Source organism: Mastigoproctus giganteus, chromosome 11, assembly GCF_048544385.1.
Source record: "Mastigoproctus giganteus isolate SK-2022 chromosome 11, ASM4854438v1, whole genome shotgun sequence".
Classification (NCBI taxonomy): domain Eukaryota; kingdom Metazoa; phylum Arthropoda; class Arachnida; order Uropygi; family Thelyphonidae; genus Mastigoproctus; species Mastigoproctus giganteus.
The window spans coordinates 33580320-33593728 of record NC_143585.1 but is presented as its reverse complement, the minus strand read 5'-3'; the positions used below and the strand labels follow the sequence as shown (position 1 = coordinate 33593728).

The window sequence follows — 13409 nt, the reverse complement described above, 5'->3', positions numbered from 1 at the left end:
ATGAAGAAAGGCTTAAGTTCTGCAAATTGCAATTTCTGCAGACTAGGCACCTGTGAGGGATCTGATTGAGGTGTATAAGACCTTGAATGGATTGAGCAGAATCAATGCTGATAGGATTCTTCCTCTTGCTCAGATTACAAACCTGAAGGAGACATAAATGGATATATAGATGTGCGGAAATTTGCCTTTAGCCAGCGGGTAGTTGATTGCTGGAACAAACTTCCATCTGTTTTTTCCCTTGAGAGCAAGGATAAGGAGGTGATTATTCCGTTGTATAAGGCAATGGTAAAGCCACACTTTGTGTACTGCGTACAGGTCTCGAAGCCTCATTTTAGGAAGGATGTAGAGTTGCACAATGAGTACAGAGAAGGGCAACAAGACTGCTGAAGGGAACAAATGGGTGCTCTTATGGTTGGTTATTGTTGGATTTTTTTTTGGCACAAAAGCAACTTTGGTCATATTGCACCTGTTGCTCTTATGAAGAAAGGCTTAAGTTCTGCAAATTGCAGTTTCTGCAGACTAGGCACCTGTGAGGGATCTGATTGAGGTGTATAAGACCTTGAATGGATTGAGCAGAATCAATGCTGATAGGATTCTTCCTCTTGCTCAGATTACAAACCTGAAGGAGACATAAATGGATATATAGATGTGCGGAAATTTGCCTTTAGCCAGCGGGTAGTTGATTGCTGGAACAAACTTCCATCTGTCGTGCAAGTTGATAGCTTAAATAAATTCAAGACAGAACGAGACAAGCATTTGGAATGAATGGATGGGTGAAACGGGAAGGGTTTTTTTTTTAGCCGATGCTGTATAAGCTTGCTTTCTTGCATCGCATGCCTCTACTAATGCTAAAAGTATCCCACGTCTATATCATCAGTTTACAGCAAATTTCTGAAGATTGACATCAATGTCCTGGATTCGTCTGAGCATTTGGTATGATAAGAAACAATCTGATAGGTGGAGGCATGAATGAAGAGGACAAATAGTTGGGGTGGTTCTGAGCTGGGCAGGTGGAATCCTCCAACCACAGAGATCCCAGAATGAAGAAGACGTGATCAGACCTGTCAACATTTTTACTGTGATTACCCAGTCTTTTTTTCATCAATGAGACTGAAATGGCCCAGATCCTGGGAATTCCCAGGGCATGAGCCATCTCAGTCGTATGAACATGGGGTGGTAACCTATGCTCCCCATTTGAGGAGCCAATATTCCACTGCCCAAATAGGTTTTCTGATCATAGGTGCTGCTGATGCCCAGATTTCAGTTGCATAAAGTAGCAGGGAGTAATGGTCCTGACATATTTTGTTGCTGTGGTCTGTCTGAGATCTAATGCAGGTAGACCAATACCAAAACTTACACTACCTGTGGCATTTACAGAGTTTGTACTGTAACACAAAGAATACTGTGCAGTTTTAGGGAAGACCCCGGTGCCACTTGACAATAAACACTATATTCTTTCTGTACACATTGTACTCCTGCATATATTCAAATTCTGCATCCCTTATATCTGAGTGGCACCACATCTCTGATATCCCAACAATGTCCACATTTGATGTCTTGACCAGCACTTCAAATTCATCAAAATTATTTACTATGCTCCTAGCATTAGTGTACATGCAAGTATACATGAACCTGTTCTTACTTTTAGTTACCCTAACACAGTCATGTATTTACTTGTTTCATGATGATTCACAGCAGTCCTTGAAACCCCCAGCAACTTGCTTTCCAGGTTGCTGTTCCAAAAAAAAGCAGTGCAAGAAATCACTTTCACTTCTACCTGCAGCCATTTTGAACCTACTAGTTTGTGTATCCCCAAGCTAGCAGTTTTCCCAACCAACCTTGATAGCATCAGCAAATATTGTTGCACCCTTTCTATTTAAGGGTGTCCCATCCCTGTAGAAGCAGTGTCTCCTGTTAACAAGCACAGACCATACTACGAAAAATTCTACCCCATGGATCTTGCACAATCTCTCCAGGGCCAAATTGATTGACAAGACTCTCATCACATACTCCCTCCTATTGCGTCTGGGCAGAATTGCAGATACTTTCAAATTTAACCCTAACTTTTCTACATTGACCTATCCTTGTTACGTAAGTCCGCAAATCTCCTACACTTAATGTCACTAGTACCAACATCTACAACAATATCATCTTTTGTTCCCTTAAAATATGTTATCTGCTCTACAATGTCATCAACTTTTGCCCCTGGCAGACATACCTTGGTCCTATTCCACTTATCCTTTTTGCACAATAAATTTCCCTGACAATAGTGTCACCGACAACAACTAGTCTCCCTAACACAGCCATGTATTTACTTGTGTGGGACTAGCACATTCTGCCTTGGGGGCTGTCGCTGTGTTGCCCGATGATCCAGTGACATTGATGTGGGCAGCTGGGAGCTTGATGGGGCCCCAATTTAAATCTTTTGAGGACACCAGTATTGCACCAGTTGATGACAGTTATGTACCTCCTCACAATTACAGAATATAAACAACCATTGATATTAATAATTACAGTTTCTGTAACAGTATGAACATTATTTGGTAAGTCAACAATGATGGATTCACACTACACAATAGAATTTTATAGTGAAATGTTTGTTTTATGAGTGAAGTTAACACATATACAAGAAAGTACAAGAGAAAAAGAAACAGACTGAGAAAAAAGAAAGTAAGCTCAATACAGTGATCCTATGAATAGTACTACAGAAAGAAAAATTAAAATAGCAAGTAAGCAGAATTATTTAAGCAATTCTGGCACACCAAATTCGCTATTAAAATGAAGTGCAAAACAGAACAATCAAGAGTCACCAACCACTTCTTTTTATTATCATTATTAGCCATATGGTGCAAGGAAGCTTGAGGCTTATGCTGCACCAGCCAAAAAAAATTCCCATGTTACCCTGAGAGAGAGAGAGAGAGAGAGAGAGAGAGAGAGAGAGAGAGAGAGAGAGAGAGAGAGAGAAGCAGAAAGGAATCACCAAGAAAGAGAAGAATGATGATATCCAGCTCAGGACCCTGGGTGTGCCAAGCCCATATTCACCAGATGTGAGCCCCTGGGGGTAATTCAACCTCATGATTCATTTAAGATTTAAAAATGAAAGATATAAACAAGCTGTTGTTGAAAGTATCTACATATTTAATACAGAAGCTGTTTTCTTTACTCCGTCAGTGTAAATGAGGCTTAACCAATTGGGCTGGAAGTGGTCTCAAATTGAAGATATTTCTTCCTAAGTGTTCACAAAGTTCTGAATACAGTGGAATCTTAACTTAAAAATTCCAAATACAGTGGAATCTTCCTAGGAAGATATTTCTTCCTAGGTGTTCACAAAGTTCTGAATACAGTGGAATCTTAACTTAATTCAGAATACAGTGGAATCTCGTTAATACAAAGGGACCTAATCTCGTTAATTCAAGGGACCTAAATTCTCCCATTTTGTAATAATGAGGTTTGAAGTAGCAAGGTCCCCCAAAAGTGTCAAAATTTTATCATTATTTATTATTTATTTTTTTTTGGTACATACTGTATATCTAAGAATAATAATAAATAATAATAATATCAAAAATAAATTAATAAAATAAAATAAACACAAAAGCCTTGTCTAACAATACAGTAATAGGAATAACATATTTTTTAAAGATTTTATTTTATTTGTATGATAAACTAAGAGAAAAGCAATATTAACGGAAATGAAAAGTATATATTTTGTACATATGAAAAGTATATATTTTGTACAGTATACATTTGGATATATACAACATTTTAATATTACAGTAAAAATAATTACAATAATTATAAAAGGAGACATACAAACCATTAACTTTTTAATAAATTAATCTAATTTAAAGAAAGAATCCAATGCTGTTTGCACAGTTTTTGTCCTATATGCATTTTTAACTACAGCACAGACGTTATCAAATGCAATAGTTGTTTCTTTATCAATGTTACTGCAGGTCAAGACATTCTCTATTATGTTCAATGCATTTTGGGCATCTTTTTTAGATGGCAGTGTGCGAGCATCTTCACTTTCGCTGTTGCTGGTAACAAAAACAGCATTGTTTTGTTTGGTACCCAGCAGCTCTTCTGGTGTTGCAGTGGTAGCAACTTCATTATCCACCTTCACAAACTCTCCACATTCGCCAACAAAATTCAAATGCTCCTTCAAATTGCTCCATTCCTCACTGTTGCTATCACATTTGTCTGCTGGACCCTATTTTTCGATGATGTTCTCTCCAAAGCCACTCTTTCTGAAGCAGTTGATTATTACACTTGATGTAATATTTTCCCAAGCAATAACAAGATTATGGATGGCATCCAATTTGGCTGCAAATTGTTCCCTTCTATGTTGCGAACCATTAACAAGTACCTTATCAGGTGGGCTCAATATGCTCTCTTGAGGTTATAAATAATGCCTTGATCCAGTGGTTGCATTAAACTAGTGGTATTGGGATGGGGGGTAAAAACAACAGCCGTATATTTGTCAACTTAAGTAACTCGGCAGAATGTGCTGTACAACGGTCTAGAATCATCAAAATGTTCCTTTTTTCTGAAGCCATTCTTCTGTCCAATTTTGATAACCAAGACTGAAAAATTTTGACCGTAAGCCAAGCACTTCTATTGACCTCATAATCACAGGGAGGTTGGTTAACTGCTTTAAAACATCTTGGCTTTAAAATATCTTAGAAAACTTACCAATCACAAATGGATGTACTGCCATCTGAATTGCAGCAAAACAGAACAGTGAGTCTTTGTTTACTTAATTTTCCAATATAACAAGACTCTCCTCAAACAGCAAATGTTTTGTTTGGCAGCAAATTATAAAATAAACCTGTCTCATCGAGATTAAAAATATCCTTTGCCTATTTTTCAAGGATGGACTGTACAGAACACAACCAGTCTGTAGCCTTTTCTTTGTCGACTAATCCAGACTCAGCACAAACTTTTCGCGAAACCAAGTTATTCCTGTTTTTAAATCTTTGGAGCCAGCCACTGCTGCATTTGAAGTCACTAATCCCATGTTGCTGAGCTAGATAATTTGCCTTTTCTTGCAAAATCGGACCTGATATTGGCAAATTAGATGCACGCATTTGTTGGTACCACTCAAAAAGTTTTGTTTCAAGCTCCTCGTGTTTTGCACCACAAATTCGTTTCCTGTTTTTCATCGCTGCTCCAGTGTCACACACTTAAAGTCTTTTTTTTTTCAGTATTGTAGATAAAGTAGGTAAAGGGATGTTGTATTCCTCTGAAATGTCCATTTTGCTTCTTTCCATCCTATTAGCCTATTGTATAATTTTTAGTTTAATTTCCAGGCTTAATTCTGTCCATTATGTTTTGTCACCATAACACTGCTAGATAAGATTTAATATAAACAAATTTTAAATTAATTTAAAGACAAGTTCCGAAAAAGACGTCAGCTCAGATAAAATGGCACAAAAAATAGACTGCTGTATATGATAGCAAAAGACTCTTTGAACTGGGGTAACAATTTCAACTGACCTTATTCCCGTGGAGAGCAAGGGAGTGCACGTAAACAACTTAGAAAAACTTATTCTCTTGTTAATTTAACAACTCATCCTTCAGAAAGATGTTTTTCAGAGTGCACTTGATGTTGTAGATACCATACACTACTTTTGTTTACACAAAACTAATTTCTAACAAGTCAGTGCCATCCTTCAGGAAGTAGGGAGCCAGATGGCCAGAAGCAATAATCCAATCGTTCTGCCAAGATTTGTATTAAACATACAAAATGACAATATTTATTTCTTATGGGGTGAAAAAGTCTTTGTAATACATATTAATCAAATTTTGTAATAAACGAATATATTTACATAGAAAAGCCTATTCTTTTGCAGAGGGGGATGTTTGTACTACGAACTGTTCGTAGTACAAACAGGCCAGTTTGTACTATGAACGAGAATAGTTCAACATTCACTTCATAGATGGAGCCACAGAAAGATGTTAACTGTTAAACAGTTGGCTGAGTTGATAAGGTATTTTTTTTCTGATTAACAATTTGCACGTTCGCACAATCATGTCCTTTGTTCCGAAAAAAAATAAATAAATAAATAAAATAAAAAAAAATAATAATAAAACTGTACTGCCAACCGTAAAACTGTCTACTTGTGCTCACGGCTTTAAAAGAAAGAACTAATCGTTAGGATTACATCACAGCTGGCTATATGTCCCCACGTTGCACATGCAAGCTCATACACCCATTGCCATTCGTTACGTTTAATATGTTCAGAACTCATCATTTTATCGTAATCAACTTAGAGTTCATTTGTTTTTTGTTTTGAGGTTATTTAACGTAAGCAATTTAAGGATTTAGAAGTATGTCACAGTCAAAATGCTACTCTGACTAATCGTGTCGAACATACCTTGCGGCAAAGGAGAAACACGCCTTTTCATGTTTCTGCAAATGTATTCAGGATCGTTTTGAAAGACCGATCCTGAATACATTTACATGTATATATTGATACTACATTTCTTTAGGACAGCTAGAGAAAAACTCTGGCTACCAATTGCGAAATTTTCGCAATGAGTACCACTAGCTGTAGCCATTGTGTATGATAGGCTTAACTGATTTGGTCTCAAATTGAAGATATTTCTTCCTACAGAAACATAGGAAAATATAAAAATTCCGAATAGTTTTATTTTACAGAAATAAGAAAGGATTCGACACATACTGGCTTACCTGCTCACAACAAAACACTGACTACATTTCTTTGTCAGCTAGAGAAAAACTCTGCTACCGATTGTGAAATTTTCGCAATGGGAACAGCTAGTTTGGTTTGAATTTCAAGGAGAACCAACAATATGATTTTACAATGAGCTGCTGTCATCAGTACAGTTTGTTTAGGCAATAACAGACCTCAACAATGACTGCAACTGTGCAGATAGTCAACCAGATTGTCAAGTTTAGATATCTGTAACTATGAAATTAGTTGTTTTATTCTATTATTATTAAATAAAATTATTTTATTAAAAAAAAATGCCTATTGAACATTTTTATTTTGTAATAAAAATATTCAATAGGACTTCATTCCTCTCTCATGCAAAACAAATAACCAAATATTTAATTATTCAAAACAAGTTATGTCCAAGATTTAATGCAAAATAAATTATCCAAAATTTATATTATAATAAATCAGGATTACAATAAAAATTGAAGTTTGAGAATAAAAAGCTACACAATTACTATATATTCATTAAAAAACAAATTCCATGTGCAACTTTTTCCACCAGCTGTTTCTCATATTTTTCTAACAGCTTAATTCAAAGAATTTAACTTGTTTTCCATAGCTTTCCTTCAATATTTTCAAGTCTTCAGTAAAGTCTTCTTTATATAGGTGTTGTTCAATGGAAAACAATTTGTTTTCCATTGAACAACACCCTTTAAATTTACATCCTGATAAGCCCTTATTATAAAATAGGTATTTTTATCCCCAGAAGTAAATTCAATGCACAAGGTGTGGAATCTACATATATATTTTGATGGTGTTCAATGGAAAACAAATTGCAAATACTAATCATTACATTCATTACAATAGATAATCAAGTTTATACTGTATAATTTAACGAAATGAATTTTCTTATAGATGCATATACTGAAAAATTTTTTTCCTTAGACTTATTTCAAAAGAATAATGTTGAAATGATGCCTTACTGAAATTATTTCAATAAGAAGAATAATTTAAGTTGCCTACCTTTGTAGATATGATACCAATAGGATAAAAGAGTTCACCAGGAGGGCTCTGAGGGCACTTTGGACTTTAAAAAAAAAAATTAAATTAAATAAATAATCTGACTTAAAAAATATTACCGTGTTATATGAGGGGTAGGCCCTCATATAACACAGTAGTTAGGTTCCTATAAAATGTTGTGTTGTGCGAAACCGTGTTATATGGGACTAAGAAAAAGTATAAAAAGGGGGGGTTATGTTCCAAAAGCTAACAAAAATACGCTATTTCGTTAACAAAACTAACAAAAATACACCATTATAGATTGTGTATCTTCTTACTCTTTTTAAATAATCAGTAATCTGCATCTGTTTGCTTTTGCTTGATAAATCTGTGAATTTCATAGTATAGAACTAAGTATTTATGAAGCTCCCTTTTGAATTTTGGGCTCCTTTCATTCAAGAATCTGCATTCAAAAATTAAGATTCTAATTGCTCGGCTAACGTTATGCCTTCCTGTATGCTTTTTAGTGTAAAATTTGGAAGTTTAAAATTTTCATCTGCACTCTCATCCTCTGAATTGATTTGGTTTTACCTCCGATGCCATTTCCACCAAATCCACCTTGCCAGCCTCTTTTTCTACCAGTAATTCTTGAACGTCTTCAGTAATCATATCTTTTTTTTAGGAGCATAGGCGACTAAGGCCATGTTACTCTGTATATATTGTCTATAAATTGCATGTGTCCTGAGGTCAATTTTCTGTTTTGCTGGACAAAAAAACCTGAGTTTCTGGGAGAAAAAACATGCTACCCTCGCCTGTGACTGACTAATTCAGCAACAACATGAATGCTTTAATGAATGCATTGCTAACCTATGACATGTCAACATGCAGCCAAGTGATCAAGCTAGTGCAGTAGCAGTACATGTGTTTGATGAACCATGGTTCAAGCCTACATGGCTGCTAGATATGGTTAAAATGATTGCATTCATTGTCAAAATGATTAACTGTAAACTCCTCTGACCCAGTGGTTGTGCAAGAATATAAAACAGAACATTTAACATCCACTGCACCAAAGGGCTAATTTTGGAAAATCAGCTCATTTAATGTAGTAGTGGCATGTGATGCAAGAAAGCAAGAGTATGAGCTTATGCAGCATCAGCCAAAAAAAAAACAAAAAAAAACACACCATTCCCTCCAAATGCCTGTCCAGTTCCTCCTTAAATTTATTCAACCTATCAACTTCCACAATGACAGATGGAAGTTGGTTCCAGCAATTAACCACCACTGGCTAAAGGCAAATTTCTGCACATCTATTCTACATCTGTCCTTTCTTAATTTGAATTTATGCCCCCTTAGGTTCATAATCTGAACAAGTGGAAGGATCCCATCAGAATTCAGCTTCAAGGCCTTATAATACCTCAATCAGATCACCACACAGGTGCCTAGTCTCCAGCCACTGCAATTTGCAGAACTTAAGCCTCTCTTGGTAAGAGGATCCCTTCATTCTCCTCACCAATCTTGTTGCCCTTCTCTGTACACGCTCAAGTAAATCTACATCCTTCCTAAAATGAGGCCTCCAGACCTGTACGCAGTACTCAAGATGTGGCCTGACCATTGCCTTATACAGAGGGATAATCACCTCCTTTTCCCTGCTAGCAAAATTCCTATATATCATTGACAAAACCCCATGACCTGCCCTGGCAGTCTGTCTGCATTGCTCAGAAAACTTCATATCTGACTGCACAATTACTCCCAGGTCTTTTTCATTTTCTACCACCTTAAGTGTAGTATCACACAGTTGGTACGTTTCTCTGGGGTTACTTCTACCCATATGCAGTACTTTGCATTTGTCAAGGTTAAACTTCAGTTGCCACTTCTTAGCCCATCTGCCCAAATTATCTAGATCCTGTTGCAGTAGCACACTGCCATTACTGTCATTAACAACCCTGCCAACCTTTGTATCATCTGCAAACTTCGACATTAAACCTGATGTACCTTCATCAATATCATTGATAAATATACAAAACAGCAGTGGACCCAACACCGAACCCTGTGGGACTCCACTAATAACATTAGTCCATGAAGAACAGCACCCATTGATTACCACCCTCTGTCTTCTCCAACTTAACCATCCTTTTATCCATTGTAGCAACTTACCCTTAATACAATTCTGCTCCAATCTGTACAATAGTCTTCCATGCGCAACAGTGTCAAAAGCTTTCCTGAAATCCAAATATATGATATCAAAATTATTTTTTGCATCCAGTTCCTTTTAGGATATTATGATGTAACCACATCATAATATCTAAAATGAGATTTGCAGACCTGTATGCTATCGATGTGAATAATATTACATTGAAAATGTAAGAAGTGCAGATGCAATCATTCATGAATGCTTATTGTTGAAGAAAGTGTTCAAGAAAGTTCAAAAGTCAGCATCTTTGGCCCAAAGATGCTACTTCTGAACAAAACATGATGTAGTGCTGCTTCTACCAAACATCTAACACATTGCTGAACTCGCACAATGCTTTAAAGGAGTGGTATGCAATAACACTTTCTACTAGAAAATAGTCTTCCATAATACATTTAAACAGTTATTAGAGCCAAAGATGCCAGCAAAACATTAATTTGAATAAATAAATGGATTATTTTATTCAAAACCACAGGTGTTCGATAAGTTACAATGTCAAGTCAAAACATTTTGACTACCCCCATTTTTTAGCAATCAGCCATTCCTCCCCACATGGTGGCACATGTGATGGTGAAAACCAGTAAATGTAATACTGCAGGTTCATGGCTTCCAATCCATACAAAGTATTTGTCATGAGCAAGGAACATGATATGATGCTTCAAACAAGGAATGATTGTCCAATAGTAGTTGAAGGGTGGCAGTATTACGGAAACTGCAAATCTTGTAGGCTCTGCATGGAGTGCTGTAGTTAAGGTGTTCTAAGAGTACTGCATAAAAGTTAACTGCAGCCATTATCAACCCACTGCAGAATGGAAGCCTCCTCAACAATTCATGCTGAGGGAAATGGACCATAATCTGCCATGCTGGTCCAGTGCGGGCTGGCAGATCGGCCGTATTTAGCAGTCAGGGGCTTGAACCCCGATCTACTCAAAGAGCGTGTGCACGCTCTTTGAGTAGATCGTACTTAAGGTACTACACTCCCGCTCCTGACCACTCGGCTACGGACTGCATACAGGTCTGCATACAGAGCTGCTGGAACAAGTACTGAGAAGAGCAACAAGATTAGTGAGGGAACGAAGGTTGCTCTGCAAATTGCAGCATCTGCAGACTAGGCTATCTGCAAGGTGATCTGATTGAGGTGTATAAGGCCTTGAATTGTTTGAGAAGCTCAATGCTGATTAGAATTCATCCTCTTGCTCCGATTACTAACCTGAGGGGGCATAACAGTTGTGCAGAAATTTGCCTTTAGCCAGCGGGTGGTTGATTGCTGAAACAAACCTCCAATGTCATTGTGGAAATTGATAGCTTAAATAAATTCAAGGAAAAACTGGACAAACTTTTAGAGCAAAAAAAAAAAATGGGTGAAATGGGAAGGGTTTTTTTTTTTTTTGGGCTGATGCTGTATAAGCTTGCTTTCTTGCATCATATGCCTCTACTACAGCTAATATAATCCTAGTGACGTGGTCCAAAATATTTCCTGCAATGTTTAGAACCTTATAGAGTCCATGCCTCAGCATGTGGCAACAGTATTGGTTGCAAGAGGAGGGCATACTTATTTATTTGGTTGGTATTCATAAAGTTTTGACTTCTTCTTCTTCTTCTTTTGGCATTATAACCTAGGGTGAGTCAGCCTTCTCGACGATGTTCCACCAGTAAGCCCTCCCAGAAGTCAAAGTTCTCCAACTTCTTATCCTCATGATCTTTAAGTCCTCTTTTGCATGATCCATCCATCTTTTCTACAGTCTTCATCTTGCCCTCCTACCATTAGTTTGTTTTTGTTTTTTGGTTTTTAGGAGCATTAGCAACTAAGGCCATATTGCTCCGGGATATGCGGTGGTCATTCTCTGAACCTTTCCGCATCCTCCTACCATTAGGTTTCCATTTTATTATCTTCTTAGTTGTTCTGTTGTCATCCATTCTCATAACATGTCCCAACCAGGCAAGTCTCTGGCTCTTTACAAATCTGATGATGTCTGCACCCTGAAGAAGACTGTCAAGTTCATGGTTCATTCTGATCCTCCAGGATCCATCAATGTTTTGTACAGGCCCAAAGACTTTTCGCAAAGTTCTACGCTCGAACACTCTCAACAACTGCTCATCTTTACTCATTAATGTCCAAGCTTCACAACCATATGTTACAACTGGTCTAATGAGACGTTTGTATATTCTTAATTTTAAATGTCTGTTCAATACGCTGGACTTCATTAGTTTTTCACGTGCATAGAAGCATTGTTTCCACTCAGGACATGGGACTTAATTTCATTAGTAATAGAGCTGGACTGGTTTATCTGCAAGCCTAGATATGTGAAATTTTGAACGGGCTCAAACGAGAAGCTGCTGGTTCTTAAATTTTCCATGTTATCTGCCGTTTTCCACACTTCCATATATTTTGTCTTTGCTGCTTCATTTATGCTAAGTCCTCTCTGTGCTTCACTATCCAGCCTGGCCCCTGTTTCCTCCAGTGCTCCTTTAGTTCTACTGATAATAGCGACATTATCAGCATATGCACAGACCTGCACTGTCTTTGTGCCTATGTGTCCAGTCACTTTAATTTTCTGACTAAAACCAATTTAAAACCAAAGCTGCTCTATAACCAATTTAAATAACACAGTAAAGAGTGCATCACCCTGTCTAACACCAGCATAAATGTCAAAGGGAGTTGTCAACTCATTGTCAATTCTCACCACTGCTTTAGAGCCAACCAGGGTTGCTTTTATGAGCCTAAAAATCTTTGTAGGTATGCACAGGAGAAGGAGATCATTTATCATTTCCTCTCTGTTGAGTTAATCAACAGAGAGGAAATGATAGAGGATGTATGTGAAAGAATTCAAAGACACTATGCTATTAGAACTCTTGGTGATTTCAATGCTAAACTAGGCAGGGAAGAAGTTTTAATGGGTCTATTTGGGAGACACAGCCTCCATGAAGAAACAAACAATAAAGTTTTGACTAGACAATGTATATCTAATTTATTTTTTAATAAATTAGTTTAATAAATTTTTGATAACCAGAAAACTGATTAAAATTAAATAATTAAATCAATAAGGTGTCTACTTATGTATGAATTGTTCTGAAATCTTGTGCAGTGTATCAAAAATAGAAAAGGTTAAAATAGAAAAATAACAATGAGTTTTTTATGAACCTTTTTTAAACTGTCAAAATATGAACAAATTAATAACTAAAAAGATTTAATATTAGTACAATATTACCCACATAGTGTAAGGAAGTCCCAGCCAAAAATAAATAAAAATTATTAATAATAATAAAATAAAAAAACCTAGGTGACATCCCCCTCCCACAGTGTCGCACCAGTTTACATCTGATTTTCCACCAAGCTGTCAGCCTCAACCACCCACAGAGGCAATTATTTCAGTAATTAAAAAGTCATTGGCTAAAATAAAAACTTCCTATAACCCACTCTCACAGCCTCTTCCTCTTTAATTTAAAACTCCCTAGTTCTGGTATTATTTATAACCATGAAAATTTCACCTTGATCCATTTTACCATCCCTTCTAAGAACACTGGAGACCTCAATCAGG

The 13409-nt window shown here is 36.7% G+C and overlaps 1 protein-coding gene across 1 annotated transcript in view; it reads right to left on the bottom strand.

Moving 5' to 3' along the window:
- BNIP3 (BCL2 interacting protein 3) overlaps positions 1-13409 on the bottom strand; it is a 125869-nt gene that overhangs the window by 68702 nt on the left and 43758 nt on the right. Inside the window, exon 3 of the mRNA XM_090384336.1 lies at positions 7707-7770. Coding sequence (XP_090240462.1) covers positions 7707-7770 — 64 coding nt within the window. The remainder of the gene's footprint in view (positions 1-7706; positions 7771-13409) is intronic.